Raw genomic sequence first — 20,280 nt, forward strand, 5'->3', positions numbered from 1 at the left:
AACCCTCATTCATAATTAGCACTTCAATACCTATCTATTTGTTTACAGAGTGAAATAACATGAGCAGGTCTGATATTTTACAGGCTCAGCTCATTTAAATTACATATCATTAAGAACAGTGTGTGATGGTTTGAATCAGCGAAACCAACTATTTAAAATACAAAAATAAACCTAAAGATGCAATTTCCTATAAATCTAATGCTTTGCAGCTTGTATAACAAGTACTTGGGAACACATTAAACGGACACTAAAGTAAAAATTAAACTTTCATGAATCAGATACAGCATGCAGTATTAGAAGACTTTTTATTTACTTCCTTAAAGTTATTCACAGTCTTTTTCTATTCACACTTTATAAGGCGCCAGCTCACTGAGCATGTGCAGGAGTTTACAGTGTATACACATCTGAGTCTGTGATTGGCTGATTGGCACATGACACAGGGAGCAGCAAATTAAAGGAAATTTTGAAATTAGTTAGAAAATGTATTTGCTCACTTAAAAGTCAGAGTAAATGCTATTGCATTGTCTTTTTATTATGCACTTTTTGATTATGCATTCCTATTCTATTTAATGGACTTTAGGGGGAAAAAGTTTTACAGTACAACATTCCTTGAAAGGAATACAAAGTTATGCATCATCAATTATTCACTGCATTGCAAAAGATCTGTATGCAAAATAAATGTTTTAAAAGCTTTTAAAGTTATAAATTTATTAGAAAAATGTGTATTGTTTTGAATGCCTGTAACACACCCCTTAAAAAGGCGTTTTAACCCCTTAATGACCGTGACGTATCATGTTCGTCACTGGTCGTAAAGAGTTTTCTGGTTTCTATTAGCGCGGGTCCCGCTGCAAGTGGCAGGACCACGCTATTATACCCTCCCTCCTTGTCACCGGAAACAACGCTGTGTTTCCGCTGGTGGCAAGACTGCACTATTAATTACGCAGTCTCCATAGAAAGACCAGCGACATACAGAGTATGTCACTGATCCTTAAGGGGTTAAATGTTTGTTACTTTCTTTACTGCTGCCAATTAAGTATAAGGACACATATAAACACAGATTAGCCTATCACTGTTCAGCGTGTACGAGGATTCCGCATTCCAGCATTTTTGGAGGAGTGGAAACACTATCATTTTCAGAATTAAATTACAGGAGAAGCAGACAAAATAAATAAAAAATATGAATTGTAAAATAGGTGCCATAACTAATAATACGACTGCCATAGAAAGTTTTTTTTTTAAGATAACAACAAATAAATGTTTAGCAATGAAAAATAAAATAAAACAAAGCAAGACACATCTGTAAATGTATGAGAAAAAATTAAAGGGACATTAAACAATTATATTCTGTAATGTGGGTTTTCTTCAAAATGTTGCAAATCAATAGCTGGTTTAGGAACTTTGCAGCATTTTGAAGAAAATGAAAGTTCACAGAATTTACAATGTTTAAACAAAAAAATTAAATAAAAAAAAAAGGTGATTCATGCTCCTTTAATTAAAATGTTATGTTTTATTTATTTAATGCACAATTAAATTTGAAAAATGGCAATTTATATTTGATTTTTGATGTAGTCACATGACTTCAGTCTTATACAGTTAAGTTTAACCCTTAACTGCACATACATTAGTGCCTTTTTTGTCAGCCATGGACAAAGATTGATAATGCTCTAAGTATATTATTTTATTAAATAATTTACAGGTTTTGTTCCTTAATTCCTTTTCCTTTACATCAATTTGCTAATCAGCTGTTGTCACCATTTTTGGTTCATATATTTAAAGAGCCACAGCTGTGTGCAATTTATCTTTTTTTGTCTACAAAAAAAAAAAATATTGTAAACTCTGGCTAACTTTTTTTGAGCTGTCAGAAAACACCACCCATAATGCTAATTATAATGTCTGTTGGTTACAATTTGTACTTTGTACACGTTGGACTGGAAACTATTCTTTGAAATAGCAACCATGTTGTTTTGTGTTCCACAGGGATTCCAGTTACCAAAGCCCCCTGAACCTCCCTCGGTAGAAGTGGAATATTACACTATTGCTGAGTTTCAGTCCTGCATATCTGATGGCATTAGCTTCCGTGGGGGCCAAAAGGCTGAAGTAAGCAAAGATTGTATAGCTTTATATATATATAATGCATTTTTTTATATCAACTATATGTATATTTGTATGAAGCCAGAACTAACAATATAGAAAATAATCACCCAGGGTGCATCCAAATGGCAAGAATATACAAACGATCAATGTGCACTCTAACGATTTCTAAATGCCTATAGAGTGCACCTTCATTGTTTGCGTGTGTATATGTATGTATATATAAATATTTAATATAATAATTATATATATATATATAAAATATATAGTGTGTGTGTATACTGTGTGTATATATATATATATATAAAGTTTTATCTAGTGAGAAGCAGCCCTATGTAGGCATTGATGGGACAGTGTTAAAATATACATTTTATTATAGACAGAGAGACAAATATTTTGCTTAACTTTCTATTTACTGCTCACTGCAGCTGTTCAAAGGAAATATATAATACTAGTCCTAAAGCCCGTTCACACGGGCCATTTTTTGCACTACAGCGGTCCCACCCCTTGCTCTTTCTCTCTCCCCCTCTCTTTTGCTCTCTCACCCCCTGTCTTTTGTGCTCTCTCTCCCCCTCTCTTTTGTGCTCTCTCCCCCCCCTCTCTTTTGTGCTCTCTCCCCCTCTCTTTTGCTCTCTCTCTCCCCCTCTCTTTTGCTCTCTCTCTCCCCCCTCTTTTGCTCCCTCTCTCTCCCCCTCTCTTTTGCTTTCTCTCCCCCCTCTCTTTTGCTTTCTCTCCCCCCTCTCTTTTGCTCTCTCTCCCCCTCTCTTTTGCTCTCTCCCCCTCTCTTCTATGCTCTCTCTCTCCCCCCTCTCTTTTGCATTCTCTTTTGTGCTCTCCCTCTTCCCCCTCTTTTGCACGCTCTCTCTCCCCCTCTCTTTTGCGCTCTCTTTCTCCCCCTCTCTTTTGTGCTCTCTCTCCCCCTCTCTTTTGCTCTCTCTCCCCCTCTTTTGCTGTCTCTCTCCCTCTCTTTTGCTCTCTCTCTCACCCCCTCTTTTGCTCTCTCTCTCCTCTCGTTTGCTCTCTCTCTCCTCTCGTTTTCTCTCTCTCCTCTCGTTTGCTCTCTCTCTCCTCTCGTTTGCTCTCTCTCTCCTCTCTTTTGTTCACTCTCCCTCTCTTTTGCTCTCTCTCCCTCTCTTTTGCTCTCTCTCCCTCTCTTTTGCTCTCTCTCTCCCTCTCTTTTGCTCTCTCTCCCCCTCTCTTTTGCGCTCTCTCCCCCCTCTCTTTTGCGCTCTCTCCCCCCTCTCTTTTGCGCTCTCTCCCCCTCTCTTTTCTGCTCTCTCCCCCTCTCTTTTGTGCTCTCTCCCCCCCTTCTCTTTTGTGCTCTCTCCCCCTCTCTTTTATGCTCTCTCCCCCCTCTATTTCGCGCTCTTTCCCCCGCTCTCTTTTGCTCCCTCACCCCCCTCTCTTTTGCTTTCTCTCCCCCCTCTCTTTTGCTCTCTCTCCCCCTCTCTTTTGCTTTCTCTCCCCCTCTTTTGCTTTCTCTCCCACCTCTCTTTTGCTCTCTCTCCCCCTCTCTTTTGCTCTCTCTCCCTCTCTTTTGCTCTCTCTCCCTCTCTTTTGCTCTCTCTCCCCCTCTCTTTTGTGCTCTCTCTCCCTCTCTTTTGTGCTCTCTCCCCCTCTCTTTTGCTCTCTCTCCCCCTCTCTTTTGTGCTCTCTCCCCCTCTCTTTTGTGCTCTCTCCCCCTCTCTTTTGTGCTCCCCCCCTCTTTTGCGCTCTCTCCCCCCTCTCTTTTGCTTTCTCTCCCCCCTCTCTTTTGCTCTCTATCCCCCTCTCTTTTGCTCTCTCCCCCCTCTCTTCTATGCTCTCTCTCTCCCCCCTCTCTTTTGCATTCTCTTTTGTGCTCTCCCTCTCCCCCCTCTTTTGCACGCTCTCTCTCCCCCTCTCTTTTGCGCTCTCTTTCTCCCCCTCTCTTTTGCGCTCTCTCTCCCCCTCTCTTTTGCTCTCTCTCCCCCTCTTTTGCTGTCTCTCTCCCTCTCTTTTGCTCTCTCTCTCACCCCCTCTTTTGCTCTCTCTCTCCTCTCGTTTGCTCTCTCCTCTCGTTTTCTCTCTCTCCTCTCGTTTGCTCTCTCTCTCCTCTCGTTTGCTCTCTCTCTCCTCTCTTTTGTTCACTCTCCCTCTCTTTTGCTCTCTCTCCCTCTCTTTTGCTCTCTCTCCCTCTCTTTTGCTCTCTCTCCCTCTCTTTTGCTCTCTCTCTCCCTCTCTTTTGCTCTCTCTCCCCCTCTCTTTTGCGCTCTCTCCCCCTCTCTTTTGCGCTCTCTCCCCCTCTCTTTTGTGCTCTCTCTCTCCCCCTCTCTTTTGTGCTCTTTCCCCCTCTCTCTTTTGTGCTCTCTCCCCCCTCTCTTTTGTGCTCTCTCCCCCCTCTCTTTTGTGCTCTCTCCCCCTCTCTTTTATGCTCTCTCCCCCCTCTATTTTGCACTCTTTCCCCCGCTCTCTTTTGCTCCCTCACCCCCCCCTCTCTTTTGCTTTCTCTCCCCCCTCTCTTTTGCTCTCTCTCCCCCTCTCTTTTGCTTTCTCTCCCACCTCTCTTTTGCTCTCTCTCCCCCTCTCTTTTGCTCTCTCTCCCTCTCTTTTGCTCTCTCTCCCCCTCTCTTTTGCTCTCTCTCTCCCCCTCTCTTTTGCTCTCTCTCCCCCTCTATTTTGCTCTCTCTCTTCTCGTTTGCTCTCTCTCTCCTCTCGTTTGCTCTCCCTCCCTCTCTTTTGCTCTCTCTCCCTCTCTTTTGCTCTCTCTCTCCCCCTCTCTTTTGCGCTCTCTCCCCCTCTCTTTTGCGCTCTCTCCCCCTCTCTTTTGCGCTCTCTCCCCCTCTCTTTTGTGCTCTCTCCCCCTCTCTTTTGTGCTCTCTCCCCCCCCTCTTTTGTGCTCTCTCCCCCTCTCTTTTGTGCTCTCTCCCCCCCCTCTTTTGCTCTCTCTCCCTCTCTTTTGCTCTCTCTCTCCCCCTCTCTTTTGCGCTCTCTCCCCCTCTCTTTTGCGCTCTCTCCCCCTCTCTTTTGCGCTCTCTCCCCCTCTCTTTTGTGCTCTCTCCCCCTCTCTTTTGTGCTCTCTCCCCCCCTCTTTTGCGCTCTCTCCCCCCTCTATTTTGCGCTCTTTCCCTCGCTCTCTTTTGCTCCCTCTCTCCCCCTCTCTTTTGCGCTCTCTCCCCCCCTCTCTTTTGCGCACTCTCCCCCCTCTCTTTTGCTGTCTCTCCCCCCCTCTCTTTTGCTGTCTCTCTCCCCCCTCTCTTTTGCTGTCTCTCTCCCCCCTCTCTTTTGCTCTCTCTCTACCCCCTCTCTTTTGCTGTCTCTCTCCCCCTCTCTTTTGCTGTCTCTATCCCTCCTCTCTTTTGCTGTCTCTCTCCCTCTTCCCTTTTGCTGTCTCTCTCTCCCCTCTATTTTGCTGACTCTATCCCTCCTCTCTTTTGCTGTCTCTCTCCCTCCTCTCTTTTGCTGTCTCTCTCCCCCCTCTCTTTTGCTGTCTCTCTCCCCCCTCTCTTTTGCTGTCTCTCTCCCTCCTCTCTTTTGCTGTCTCTCTCCCCCTCTCTTTTGCTGTCTCTCTCCCCCCTCTCTTTTGCTGTCTCTTTCCCCCCCTCTCTTTTGCTGTCTCTCTCCCCCTCTCTTTTGCTGTCTCTCTCCCCCCTCTCTTTTGCTGCCTCTCTCCCTCCTCTCTTTTGCTGTCTCTCTCCCTCCTCTCTTTTGCTGTCTCTCTCCCCCCTCTCTTTTGCTGTCTCACTCCCTCCTCTCTTTTGCTGTCTCTCTCCCCCTGTCTCTTTTGCTGTCTCTCTCCCCCTCTCTCTTTTGCTGTCTCTCTCCCCCCTCTCTTTTGCTGTCTCTCTCCCCTCTCTCTTTTGCTGTCTCTCTCCCCCTCTCTCTTTTGCTGTCTCTCTCCCCCTTCTCTTTTGCTGTCTCTCTCCCCCTCTCTTTTGCTGTCTTTCTCCCCCTCTCTCTTTTGCTGTCTCTCTCCCCCCTCTCTTTTGCTGTCTCTCTCCCCCCTCTCTTTTGCTGTCTCTCTCCCCCTCTCTCTTTTGCTGTCTCTCTCCCCCCTCTCTTTTGCGGTCTCTCTCCCCCCTCTCTTTTGCTGTCTCTCTCCCCCCCTCTCTTTTGCTGTCTCTTTCCCCCCTCTCTTTTGCTGTCTCTCTCCCCCCTCTCTTTTGCTGTCTCTCTCTCCCCTCTCTTTTGCTGTCTCTCCCCCCCCCCTCTTTTGCTGTCTCTCTCCCTCCTCTCTTTTGCTGTCTCTCTCCCCCCTCTCTTTTGCTGTCTCTCTCCCCCCTCTCTTTTGCTGCCTCTCTCCCCCCTCTCTTTTGCTGTCTCTCTCCCTCCTCTCTTTTGCTGTCTCTCTCCCCCCTCTCTTTTGCTGTCTCTCTCCCCCCTCTCTTTTGCTGTCTCTCTCCCTCCTCTCTTTTGCTGTCTCTCTCCCTCCTCTCTTTTGCTGTCTCTCTCCCCCTCTCTCTTTTGCTGTCTCTCTCCCTCCTCTCTTTTGCTGTCTCTCTCCCTCCTCTCTTTTGCTGTCTCTCTCCCTCCTCTCTTTTGCTGTCTCTCTCCCCCCTCTCTTTTGCTGTCTCTCTCCCCCCTCTCTTTTGCTGTCTCTCTCCCTCCTCTCTTTTGCTGTCTCTCTCCCTCCTCTCTTTTGCTGTCTCTCTCCCCCTCTCTCTTTTGCTGTCTCTCTCCCTCCTCTCTTTTGCTGTCTCTCTCCCTCCTCTCTTTTGCTGTCTCTCTCCCTCCTCTCTTTTGCTGTCTCTCTCCCCCCTCTCTTTTGCTGTCTCTCTCACTCCTCTCTTTTGCTGTCTCTCTCACTCCTCTCTTTTGCTGTCTCTCTCCCCCCTCTCTTTTGCTGTCTCTCTCCCTCCTCTCTTTTGCTGTCTCTCTCCCTCCTCTCTTTTGCTGTCTCTCTCCCCACTCTCTTTTGCTGTCTCTCTCCCCACTCTCTTTTTTGGTGTCTCTCTCTCCCCCTTCTCTTTTGCTATCTCTATCCCTCCTCTCTTTTGCTGTCTCTCTCCCCCCTCTCTTTTGCTGTCTCTCTCCCCACTCTCTTTTGCTGTTTCTCTCCCCACTCTCTTTTGCTGTCTCTCTCCCCCCTCTTTTGCTGTCTCTCTCCCCCCTCTCTTTTGCTGTCTCTCTCCCCCCTCTCTTTTGCTGTCTCTATCCCTCCTCTCTTTTGCTGTCTCTCTCCCCCTTCTCTTTTCTGTCTCTCTCCCCCTTCTCTTTTGCTGTCTCTCTCCCCCCTCTCTTTTGCTGTCTCTCTCCCCACTCTCTTTTGCTGTCTCTCTCCCCCCTCTCTTTTGCTGTCTCTATCCCTCCTCTATTTTGCTGTCTCTCTCCCCCCTCTCTTTTGCTGTCTCTCTCCCCACTCTCTTTTGCTGTCTCTCTCCCTCCTCTCTTTTGCTGTCTCTCTCCCCCCTCTCTTTTGCTGTCTCTCTCCCCCTCTCTTTTGCTGTCTTTATCCCTCCTCTTTTGCTGTCTCTCTCCCCCCTCTCTTTTGCTGTCTCTCTCCCCCCCTCTCTTTTGCTGTCTCTCTCCCCCTCTCTCTTTTGCTGTCTCTCTCCCCCTCTCTCTTTTGCTGTCTCTCTCTCTCCCTCTCTCTATCCCCCCTCTTCTGCTCTCTCTATCCCCCCTCTTTAGAGCTCTCTGTCTCTCGGCATCTGACCCCGCCCGCGTCCTGCCCGCCCATGTCACGCACGCCCACGTCGCACCCGGCCACACCCATGTTGCACCTGGCCAATAAATATAATAATAAACATCAATAAAACATACAGAAAGAACAGTACAGGGTGAAAAGTAGTGTAACCCTGGAAAAACACAGTTGAAGAGACAGTGTACATCAATTTTCATATAACTGCATTGAATAGAAACTACTATAAATAAGAATATGCAGAAATACTGATCTAAAAATTCAGTATAATTTAAAAAAAATTAAAATAGCTTAGAAGCTCCCAGTTTAGCACTGTTGATGAGGTTAGGCTGGGACACCCAGTGGAAGGGGCAAGAAGAGCAGACTCTCCCCCCTTCCCTGCATATGAAAAGACCCTTTAAACAGGAGCAGTGGGAGTCTGTAGACTTGCATCTGATACTTTTGAGCTTGGTTAGGAGCAAAACTATACATTGTTACAAAACACTCCCAGATGGGCTGTATAAATGGATCATCTACAAAACATTTTTAGAAAGAAAAATAGTGTACAATGTCCCTTTAAGAGATACAGCAGAAGCTAGCCAATCAGATCTCTCATAGTGACCATATATAGTTCCAGAGAGCTTTTTCTTGTTTGATACGAATAGGAAGAAAGTTGTCTAGCAATGGAAAATAACATTTAAGTCCGCAAAACACTATAAAGAACAAAAAGCAGGAACAGTCTGAAAAATAAGTCTGAAGATAAAATTGAAGATGAATTTATTTGAAGAATTTTGCAGGTATTTAACTTGTAGGGAAGAAAGAAGAAGTAGAAGGAGGTAAAAAAATCCAAACCTGGATGCATTGCCAGTTTACTGTCAGCAAAGGTTCTTGGTAGATGAAAAGATAATTATTTAATTTATATAGGAGAAATAGTAAGAAGAAGGATAGTCCAAAAAGGGGTCAAGGGAAGCAGAGTGAGACAATTTTCGTCTCTGTACCTTTAATAAAATCCATAGAATATATCTATATTTTTACAGTATTTTTAATAATTTTTATTAATATTTTTAAATATTTTATATGTAATATTTCAATAACATGCATTGAAGTTAGCAATTCTTCATGTGTACTAACCTGACTGAGTTAGACCTAAATCGCAAAACACGAATTGCGTTATGCATATTTTCCATTCCTATGTTCTTCACATAGAAATGTATTTACTTTTTATTATTAAATATATATTTCTATATATATCTGATAATGTTAATTTAAAATACATATCTATACCTTTATATCTATAGGAATAGATATACTGATATATATAGAAATATGTATTTGCAATAAAAAGTTCACTGTATGTGAAGAACATTGGAATGTAAACTATTAATACGTCCTGACGGGTTAGCGTTAGGTGCTAGGTTTTTTTCATTTTGCACTCTCCTTTGACTTGTATGGAGAGTAGAAGTTAGCTCGCGTCAGGTTTCGCTCGCATGCAAACTTTTTGCCTTAAACTTGTAATACGTGCACAACCTGGGGCATGCAAAAAGCCTCCATCTAGCGAAGTTATCAATAAAGAAGTGACCAGCTGAAACAGTGACCTTAATGGAGTGGTAGGCAAAACCTGAGTCAAAAACGGAAGGTGAGATAGTTTAATATCTGTGATGAAGGGGCTGAAGAGGGATCCACATCTCATTGTGAGCACCACCAGCAATACCATCTGGACCAATCAAATATGTACACATTTTTGGTTCCTGGAGCCCAGAACTCGTGCAGTAGAGTTTTAGTGTATGAAGTCCCTCGAGAGACCAAGGTCCCCTGAAATTGACCAGGCTATCAACCAGAGAAATTGCTGAATGATTAGTGCATGAGAATTTCCTCTAAGATTTGTGAGAAGAAAAGGGAAGTGAGGAAAAAGGATTTAAGGAAGGAAATAGAGCTTTAGAAGAGAAGCACACCACAATTGGGCCGACCAAAGAGGGGTTATGAGTAGAAGGGATATATGTTTTTTTGTGAAAAAGGCTGTGGTGCGAGGTATCATGGAGAAAGGCATAAGGTCCGGTCCCATGCCAATGTTACAGGAAAACATCCGTAGCTGCTGATTTCATATCTGGAAGCCATCTGAAGAGATGTTTTATCTTAAAGTTTAAACAAGATGCATAGAGATCCATGGGAAAGGGTCTCTCAACAAAGCTATTTGCAAAGATGTATATCTCGATCCATCTTCCAATCACTAGAATCCTTCATATGTTGAAAGCCTCAATACACTTTACATTTCAAAATTCCCATAAGGTATTCTGCACACATTGAAATTAATTTGGTTCCTCTGAGATAATTGATGTAACACATTTCCAAAATATTGTCTATGTGAAGAAGGAAAGATATAGAAGATTTGTTTTTGACAAAGCTTTTTATGTTAAAGAAGCCTGCAAGAGGTTCCTTGCAGTTTATATGTAAATCTTTATCTGTGAAGGTCCATTTGCCTCCTGTGATGGAGCAACAGCAACACGCTCCTTAACCAGAATACCTTCCATTGGAATCTAGGAAAAGATCCAGAGAATTGCCAATAATAGCTCTCTTGTTCCAGGCTTCCATATGGGAAAGCCACCAGGAGAGTTTTTTCTTGGCCTCTGAGGACAAGGATATCCTATGAGAATTCCTTTCTGTATGGAGATTATTAGTCATTGAAGGACACATTAATGAGGTGGACTTGGAAAATTCCCTGGAATAAGAATGAAAATAATTATATGATGTTGTCTTGAGAGCGAAGGGGAGATTTTTTTTTAGTGTTTGTGAAATTTCCTTTTTTTCTGTTTTCTATTTTCTGTTTGGGAAGGATTAACGTGGAATATGTGGTATTTATTTGAAACCCTGGAAATATTTCTTCTTGGGTAAGAGAGAGAATGGATTTCTCTCTGTTTATAAGAAAACCCAGATTCTACAAAATGTAAATGTGTCATCTTTAAGTGTAACATGAAAAGGCCTTGATTCATAAGGAGTATGTTGTCCAAATATATAATTAGACATAATCCTATTTCTCCAACATAGGTGTGTCCGGTCCACGGCGTCATCCTTACTTGTGGGATATTCTCTTCCCCAACAGGAAATGGCAAAGAGCCCAGCAAAGCTGGTCACATGATCCCTCCTAGGCTCCGCCTACCCCAGTCATTCTCTTTGCCGTTGTACAGGCAACATCTCCACGGAGATGGCTTAGAGTTTTTTAGTGTTTAACTGTAGTTTTTATTATTCAATCAAGAGTTTGTTATTTTAAAATAGTGCTGGTATGTACTATTTACTCAGAAACAGAAAAGAGATGAAGATTTCTGTTTGTATGAGGAAAATGATTTTAGCAACCGTTACTAAAATCCATGGCTGTTCCACACAGGACTGTTGAGAGGAATTAACTTCAGTTGGGGGAACAGTGAGCAGTCTCTTGCTGCTTGAGGTATGACACATTCTAACAAGACGATGTAATGCTGGAAGCTGTCATTTTCCCTATGGGATCCGGTAAGCCATGTTTATTAAGATTGTAAATAAGGGCTTCACAAGGGCTTATTAAGACTGTAGACTTTTTCTGGGCTAAATCGATTCATTATTAACACATATTTAGCCTTGAGGAATCATTTAATCTGGGTATTTTGATAAGTTTATATCGGCAGGCACTTTTTTAGACACCTTTCTCTTTAGGGGCTTTCCCAAATCATAGGCAGAGCCTCATTTTCGCGCCGGTGTTGCGCACTTGTTTTTGAGAGGCATGACATGCAGTCGCATGTGTGAGGAGCTCTGATACATAGAAAAGACTTTCTGAAGGCGTCATTTGGTATCGTATTCCCCTTTGGACTTGGTTGGGTCTCAGCAAAGCAGACACCAGGGACTGTAAAGGGGTTAAAGTTAAGAACGGCTCCGGTTCCGTTATTTTAAGGGTTAAAGCTTTCAAATTTGGTGTGCAATACTTTTAAGGCTTTAAGACACTGTGGTGAAATTTTGGTGAATTTTGAACAATTCCTTCATATTTTTTCGCAATTGCAGTAATAAAGTGTGTTCAGTTTAAAATTTAAAGTGACAGTAACGGTTTTATTTTAAAACGTTTTTTGTACTTTGTTATCAAGTTTATGCCTGTTTAACATGTCTGAACTACCAGATAGACTGTGTTCTGAATGTGGGGAAGCCAGAGTTCCTTCTCATTTAAATAAATGTGATTTATGTGACAATGACAATGATGCCCAAGATGATTCCTCAAGTGAGGGGAGTAAGCATGGTACTGCATCATTCCCTCCTTCGTCTACACGAGTCTTGCCCACTCAGGAGGCCCCTAGTACATCTAGCGCGCCAATACTCCTTACTATGCAACAATTAACGGCTGTAATGGATAATTCTGTCAAAAACATTTTAGCCAAAATGCACACTTATCAGCGTAAGCGCGACTGCTCTGTTTTAGATACTGAAGAGCATGACGACGCTGATAATAATGGTTCTGAAGGGCCCCTAAACCAGTCTGATGGGGCCAGGAAGGTTTTGTCTGAGGGAGAAATTACTGATTCAGGGAACATTTCTCAACAAGCTGAACCTGATGTGATTACGTTTAAATTTAAGTTGGAACATCTCCGCATTCTGCTTAAGGAGGTATTATCCACTCTGGATGATTGTGACAAGTTGGTCATCCCAGAGAAACTATGTAAAATGGACAAGTTCCTAGAGGTCCCGGGGCTCCCAGAAGCTTTTCCTATACCCAAGCGGGTGGCGGACATTGTAAATAAAGAATGGGAAAGGCCCGGTATTCCTTTCGTCCCTCCCCCCATATTTAAAAAACTGTTTCCTATGGTCGACCCCAGAAAGGACTTATGGCAGACAGTCCCCAAGGTCGAGGGAGCGGTTTCCACTTTAAACAAACGCACCACTATACCCATAGAAGATAGTTGTGCTTTCAAAGATCCTATGGATAAAAAATTAGAAGGTTTACTTAAAAAGATGTTTGTTCAGCAGGGTTACCTTCTACAACCAATTTCATGCATTGTCCCTGTCGCTACAGCCGCGTGTTTCTGGTTCGATGAGCTGGTAAAGGCGGTCGATAGTGATTCTCCTCCTTATGAGGAGATTATGGACAGAATCAATGCTCTCAAATTGGCTAATTCTTTCACCCTAGACGCCACTTTGCAATTGGCTAGGTTAGCGGCTAAGAATTCTGGGTTTGCTATTGTGGCGCGCAGAGCGCTTTGGTTGAAATCTTGGTCAGCTGATGCGTCTTCCAAGAACAAGCTACTTAACATTCCTTTCAAGGGGAAAACGCTGTTTGGCCCTGACTTGAAAGAGATTATCTCTGATATCACTGGGGGTAAGGGCCATGCCCTTCCTCAGGATCGGCCTTTCAAGGCCAAAAATAAACCTAATTTTCGTCCCTTTCGTAGAAACGGACCAGCCCAAAGTGCTACGTCCTCTAAGCAAGAGGGTAATACTTCTCAAGCCAAGCCAGCTTGGAGACCAATGCAAGGCTGGAACAAGGGAAAGCAGGCCAAGAAACCTGCCACTGCTACCAAGACAGCATGAAATGTTGGCCCCCGATCCGGGACCGGATCTGGTGGGGGGCAGACTCTCTCTCTTCGCTCGGGCTTGGGCAAGAGATGTTCTGGATCCTTGGGCGCTAGAAATAGTCTCCCAAGGTTATCTTCTGGAATTCAAGGGGCTTCCCCCAAGGGGGAGGTTCCACAGGTCTCAGTTGTCTTCAGACCACATAAAAAGACAGGCATTCTTACGTTGTGTAGAAGACCTGTTAAAAATGGGAGTGATTCATCCTGTTCCATTAGGAGAACAAGGGATGGGGTTCTACTCCAATCTGTTCATAGTTCCCAAAAAAGAGGGAACGTTCAGACCAATCTTAGATCTCAAGATCTTAAACAAGTTTCTCAAGGTTCCATCGTTCAAAATGGAAACCATTCGAACAATTCTTCCTTCCATCCAGGAAGGTCAATTCATGACCACGGTGGATTTAAAGGATGCGTATCTACATATTCCTATCCACAAGGAACATCATCGGTTCCTAAGGTTCGCATTCCTGGACAAGCATTACCAGTTCGTGGCGCTTCCTTTCGGATTAGCCACTGCTCCAAGGATTTTCACAAAGGTACTAGGGTCCCTTCTAGCTGTGCTAAGACCAAGGGGCATTGCTGTAGTACCTTACTTGGACGACATTCTGATTCAAGCGTCGTCCCTTCCTCAAGCAAAGGCTCACACGGACATTGTCCTGGCCTTTCTCAGATCTCACGGATGGAAAGTGAACGTGGAAAAGAGTTCTCTATCTCCGTCAACAAGGGTTCCCTTCTTGGGGACAATAATAGACTCCTTAGAAATGAGGATTTTTCTGACAGAGGCCAGAAAAACAAAACTTCTAGACTCTTGTCGGATACTTCATTCCGTTCCTCTTCCTTCCATAGCGCAGTGCATGGAAGTGATAGGTTTGATGGTAGCGGCAATGGACATAGTTCCTTTTGCGCGCATTCATCTAAGACCATTACAACTGTGCATGCTCAGTCAGTGGAATGGGGACTATACAAACTTGTCTCCGAGGATACAAGTAAATCAGAGGACCAGAGACTCACTCCGTTGGTGGCTGTCCCTGGACAACCTGTCACAAGGGATGACCTTCCGCAGACCAGAGTGGGTCATTGTCACGACCGACGCCAGTCTGATGGGCTGGGGCGCGGTCTGGGGATCCCTGAAAGCTCAGGGTCTTTGGTCTCGGGAAGAATCTCTTCTACCGATAAATATTCTGGAACTGAGAGCGATATTCAATGCTCTCAAGGCTTGGCCTCAGCTAGCGAGGGCCAAGTTCATACGGTTTCAATCAGACAACATGACAACTGTTGCGTACATCAACCATCAGGGGGGAACAAGGAGTTCCCTGGCGATGGAAGAAGTGACCAAAATCATTCTATGGGCGGAGTCTCACTCCTGCCACCTGTCTGCTATCCACATCCCAGGAGTGGAAAATTGGGAAGCAGATTTTCTGAGTCGTCAGACATTGCATCCGGGGGAGTGGGAACTCCATCCGGAAATCTTTGCCCAAGTCACTCAACTGTGGGGCATTCCAGACATGGATCTGATGGCCTCTCGTCAGAACTTCAAAGTTCCTTGCTACGGGTCCAGATCCAGGGATCCCAAGGCGGCTCTAGTGGATGCACTAGTAGCACCTTGGACCTTCAAACTAGCTTATGTATTCCCGCCGTTTCCTCTCATCCCCAGGCTGGTAGCCAGGATCAATCAGGAAAGGGCGTCGGTGATCTTGATAGCTCCTGCGTGGCCACGCAGGACTTGGTATGCAGATCTGGTGAATATGTCATCGGCTCCACCATGGAAGCTACCTTTGAGACGAGACCTTCTTGTTCAAGGTCCGTTCGAACATCCGAATCTGGTCTCACTCCAGCTGACTGCTTGGAGATTGAACGCTTGATCTTATCGAAGCGAGGGTTCTCAGATTCTGTTATCGATACTCTTGTTCAGGCCAGAAAGCCTGTAACTAGAAGGATTTACCACAAAATTTGGAAAAAATATATCTGTTGGTGTGAATCTAAAGGATTCCCTTGGGACAAGGTTAAGATTCCTAAGATTCTATCCTTCCTTCAAGAAGGATTGGAAAAAGGATTATCTGCAAGTTCCCTGAAGGGACAGATTTCTGCCTTGTCTGTGTTACTTCATAAAAAGCTGGCAGCTGTGCCAGATGTTCAAGCCTTTGTTCAGGCTCTGGTTAGAATCAAGCCTGTTTACAAACCTTTGACTCCTCCTTGGAGTCTCAACTTAGTTCTTTCAGTTCTTCAGGGGGTTCCGTTTGAACCCTTACATTCCGTTGATATTAAGTTATTATCTTGGAAAGTTTTGTTTTTGGTTGCAATTTCTTCTGCTAGAAGAGTTTCAGAATTATCTGCTCTGCAGTGTTCTCCTCCTTATCTGGTGTTCCATGCAGATAAGGTGGTTTTACGTACTAAACCTGGTTTTCTTCCAAAAGTTGTTTCTAACAAAAACATTAACCAGGAGATTATCGTACCTTCTCTGTGTCCGAAACCAGTTTCGAAGAAGGAACGTTTGTTGCACAATTTGGATGTTGTTCGCGCTCTAAAATTCTATTTAGATGCTACAAAGGATTTTAGACAAACATCTTCCTTGTTTGTTGTTTATTCCGGTAAAAGGAGAGGTCAAAAAGCAACTTCTACCTCTCTCTCTTTTTGGATTAAAAGCATCATCAGATTGGCTTACGAGACTGCCGGACGGCAGCCTCCCGAAAGAATCACAGCTCATTCCACTAGGGCTGTGGCTTCCACATGGGCCTTCAAGAACGAGGCTTCTGTTGATCAGATATGTAGGGCAGCGACTTGGTCTTCACTGCACACTTTTACCAAATTTTACAAGTTTGATACTTTTGCTTCTTCTGAGGCTATTTTTGGGAGAAAGGTTTTGCAAGCCGTGGTGCCTTCCATCTAGGTGACCTGATTTGCTCCCTCCCATCATCCGTGTCCTAAAGCTTTGGTATTGGTTCCCACAAGTAAGGATGACGCCGTGGACCGGACACACCTATGTTGGAGAAAACAGAATTTATGTTTACCTGATAAATTACTTTCTCCAACGGTGTGTCCGGTCCACGGCCCGCCCTGGTTTTTTAATCAGGTCTGATAATTTATTTTCTTTAACTACAGTCACCACGGTTTCATATGGTTTCTCCTATGCAAATATTCCTCCTTAACGTCGGTCGAATGACTGGGGTAGGCGGAGCCTAGGAGGGATCATGTGACCAGCTTTGCTGGGCTCTTTGCCATTTCCTGTTGGGGAAGAGAATATCCCACAAGTAAGGATGACGCCGTGGACCGGACACACCGTTGGAGAAAGTAATTTATCAGGTAAACATAAATTCTGTTTTTAGCAATGCAGTGATTAGATTGAAGATATTTATAAAGATCAAAGGGGCTGAGGAGAGTCTGAAGGGAAGGCATGTGAATTGCCAAAGGTTGTTTTTCCAAAGAAAATGTCAGTATATATGATGCTTTTGATATATTGGGACATTCAGATCTGTGAGGTCCAGTTTGACCAACTATTGTTTTTCTAGAAGAGAAGATACCTTCCATCTTGCTGGTAAGAGACTAATAAGTTTAGGGTTCTGAGATGTAAGATGTGCTTAAACAACTGTTTTGATTCACCAGAACCATCTCTACAGCTTGTTTGTTAGCCAATTTAGACATTTCTGAGTCTATTAACAGTGTACCTTGGGAGAAGAAAGTTATAGACTGTGGTATTTGAGTTTTAATTGTAAGGGGGACAAAATCTATAAGAGTGTAGAAAAATGGCTTGAAGGACCCAGGGATCTGAAGAAATGAAGACACAATTTGTTTAAAAATGTGCATGCTTGTCCCCTATTTTTTTGTGGGGGGAAAAAATGAAAGGTATAATGGTTTAAATTACCTATGTAGGGTCTTCCTCTTTGGTTTCCAGATGACCATATCTTGACCGCCAAGAAAAGAAGTTGGAGGTATGGGCCTGGAAATTTGTGTATTTTTGGGATTGGGGTTTAGAATTGTAGTTGGATCAGCCTGGAAATTGCCCCCTCCATTCAGAGTAGAGAGCTTTCTTAATTACATTTTTTGTTTTTAGATAACGTTAAGATTTTTGCATAATCTAGAGAAAGATTTCACTAAACAAGAGGCCTGTGGTGTCATGAGAATGCTCAGTTGACCCAAAATTTGTCAATTTTGAGTCCATTCATTCTTAGAATAGATCTACTTATCTCATTAGTAATATCCATATTAGCACTGCTGAGAAGACAAGTGGAGTGCTGGATTTACTCATGGATTACGATAGGATCTAAGAAGGTCTCATTATTAATTGCCACTTCTGCCAAATCAAAAATTTAAGTATTTGGGCCAGTAGTGTCCAAAGTTTTGTCCTGACAAATTTTAAGTAACCTGCCAGGACATCTACGATCACCTGGTGCCAGGGGTGCCTAGAAATTTTGGAGTCAATGTCAGGTGTTAGCGTAGAATCACTTTGCAGGAAAGTATTTGTGCATTTGGTTTTAACTTACTACCAACCTTCTTAGATAAATGGTCTAATGTAGGGATCTAAAAACTCTGCAATCTCAGTAGTTGGAAACCATTTTGAAGACCTGGGATGTTCAATGTCCTGGAGTTTGAATAAAGCGTGTCCAGTGGTATCCAGAAAAATATTTTCACTGTGAGGGGATTTTTTTAAATTTCTTTTATTTTTCATTCTTTTGAACTATAAAAATTAATCCCAAATCAGAATCCTCTGATGAAAAATCAGGAACATTATTGTTAACATCAGCAAACGTTTTGTCCGAGGAAGAAGACTTGGGATTTAGGAGAGGCCTAGAGTTAAGATAAGTAGCTCCGAACAGTGACCCATCGTCATAATGCTCCCCGAATCTGGAGAAGTAGGGATGCGCAAGTTCTTTGTGTATACAGAATTGATTATGTGACTTCATAGCTAGGATGCCTGAGCACATAAGCATCTTGTCTGGCATCAGACTGGCATAATAGAATATTGAAGTTGAAAAGAAGCCATAAAATTATTAATTTTCTCAACCATTTGGGTCATAAAACCAGTAATGGATTACATGAGATTTTTTCCTAATTGATCAGTATTAGATTGAATATTTAAGTCTCCAGATAAAGACATGGTGAAAAGGAAACAAATTATATAACGGTTACATTGTTTTAAAATAAATAAAATTAAGAATAATAAAGTTGTATCAGTATAAAACACATTTGTTAAAAATGAATTAGTTTAATAGATAGGGAAAACATTTCATATGTGTGAAAAGTTAGGACATAATGACACCTGGTGGTGAAAATAAATAATGCATGCAAAGAGAAAAATATTTGTGAATATTTGCTAAGCTAGTTTCTGCTGCATCTAAACATCTGTGGCCCACATTACAAGTGGCGCGCTAATGCTAGTAGGGACCACTTTAGGCAATAATGCTAGGCCGCGCTAAAATGAGTGCGCTACCTGATATTTCAAGTCCATGGAAAAACAGACTTACCAGAGAAAGTTTAGCGCAGCTGACATCACTCTAGCACACCCATTACTAGATATCGGGACCATACTAAAAAGCGCTGATATTACAAGTTGAAAGTTATAGGATGTGCTCAAGCGAAAGCCAGAATAGCACTAAAAGAATTAGCGCAACCTGAAGTAAATCCTGAAGTAAAGGGTTAAAAAAAAGTTTCACAAAACACATGTAAAACATATTAATATAAAGTATTACACTTTTATATATATATATATATGTGTGTATGTATACATGTCTATATATATGTGTATGTATACATGTCTATATATATGTGTATGTATACATGTCTATATATATATGTGTGTATGTATACATGTCTATATATATGTGTATGTATACATGTCTATATATATGTGTATGTATACATGTCTATATATATATGTGTGTATGTATACATGTCTATATATATGTGTATGTATACATGTCTATATATATGTGTGTGTATACATGTCTATATATATGTGTGTATGTATACATGTCTATATATATGTGTATGTATACATGTCTATATATATGTGTGTATGTATACATGTCTATATATATATATGTGTGTATGTATACATGTCTATATATATATATATGTGTATGTATACATGTCTATATATATATATGTGTGTATGTATACATGTCTATATATATGTGTGTGTATGTATACATGTCTATATATATGTGTGTATGTATACATGTCTATATATGTGTGTGTATGTATACATGTCTATATATACAGGGAGTGCAGAATTATTAGGCAAATGAGTATTTTGACCATATCATCCTCTTTATGCATGTTGTCTTACTCCAAGCTGTATAGGCTCGAAAGCCTACTACCAATTAAGCATATTAGGTGATGTGCATCTCTGTAATGAGAAGGGGTGTGGTCTAATGACATCAACACCCTATATCAGGTGTGCATAATTATTAGGCAACTTCCTTTCTTTTGTCAAAATGGGTCAAAAGAAGGACTTGACAGGCTCAGAAAAGTCAAAAATAGTGAGATATCTTGCAGAGGGATGCAGCACTCTTAAAATTGCAAAGCTTCTGAAGCGTGATCATCAAACAATCAAGCATTTCATTCAAAATAGTCATCAGGGTCGCAAGAAGCGTGTGGAAAAACCAAGGCGCAAAATAACTGCCCATGAACTGAGAAAAGTCAAGCGTGCAGCTGCCAAGATGCCACTTGCCACCAGTTTGGCCATATTTCAGAGCTGCAACATCACTGGAGTGCCCAAAAGCACAAGGTGTGCAATACTCAGAGACATGGCCAAGGTAAGAAAGGCTGAAAGACGACCACCACTGAACAAGACACACAAGCTGAAACGTCAAGACTGGGCCAAGAAATATCTCAAGACTGATTTTTCTAAGGTTTTATGGACTGATGGCATGAGAGTGAGTCTTGATGGGCCAGATGGATGGGCCCGTGGTTGGATTGGTAAAGGGCAGAGAGCTCCAGTCCGACTCAGACGCCAGCAAGGTGGAGGTGGAGTACTGGTTTGGGCTGGTATCATCAAAGATGAGCTTGTGGGGCCTTTTCGGGTTGAGGATGGAGTCA

The 20,280-nt window shown here is 42.7% G+C and overlaps 1 protein-coding gene across 4 annotated transcripts in view; it reads left to right on the forward strand.

Moving 5' to 3' along the window:
• The window catches only part of SH3PXD2A (SH3 and PX domains 2A), a 754,429-nt gene that overhangs the window by 711,917 nt on the left and 22,232 nt on the right, over window positions 1–20,280 (forward strand). For all 4 annotated transcript variants that reach the window (XM_053692438.1, XM_053692436.1, XM_053692437.1 and 1 more), the window contains one exon: window positions 1,978–2,097. In XM_053692438.1, the coding sequence (XP_053548413.1) occupies window positions 1,978–2,097 (120 nt within the window). The remainder of the gene's footprint in view (window positions 1–1,977; window positions 2,098–20,280) is intronic.

This window comes from Bombina bombina, chromosome 9 (genome assembly GCF_027579735.1).
Source record: "Bombina bombina isolate aBomBom1 chromosome 9, aBomBom1.pri, whole genome shotgun sequence".
Lineage (NCBI taxonomy): Eukaryota > Metazoa > Chordata > Amphibia > Anura > Bombinatoridae > Bombina > Bombina bombina.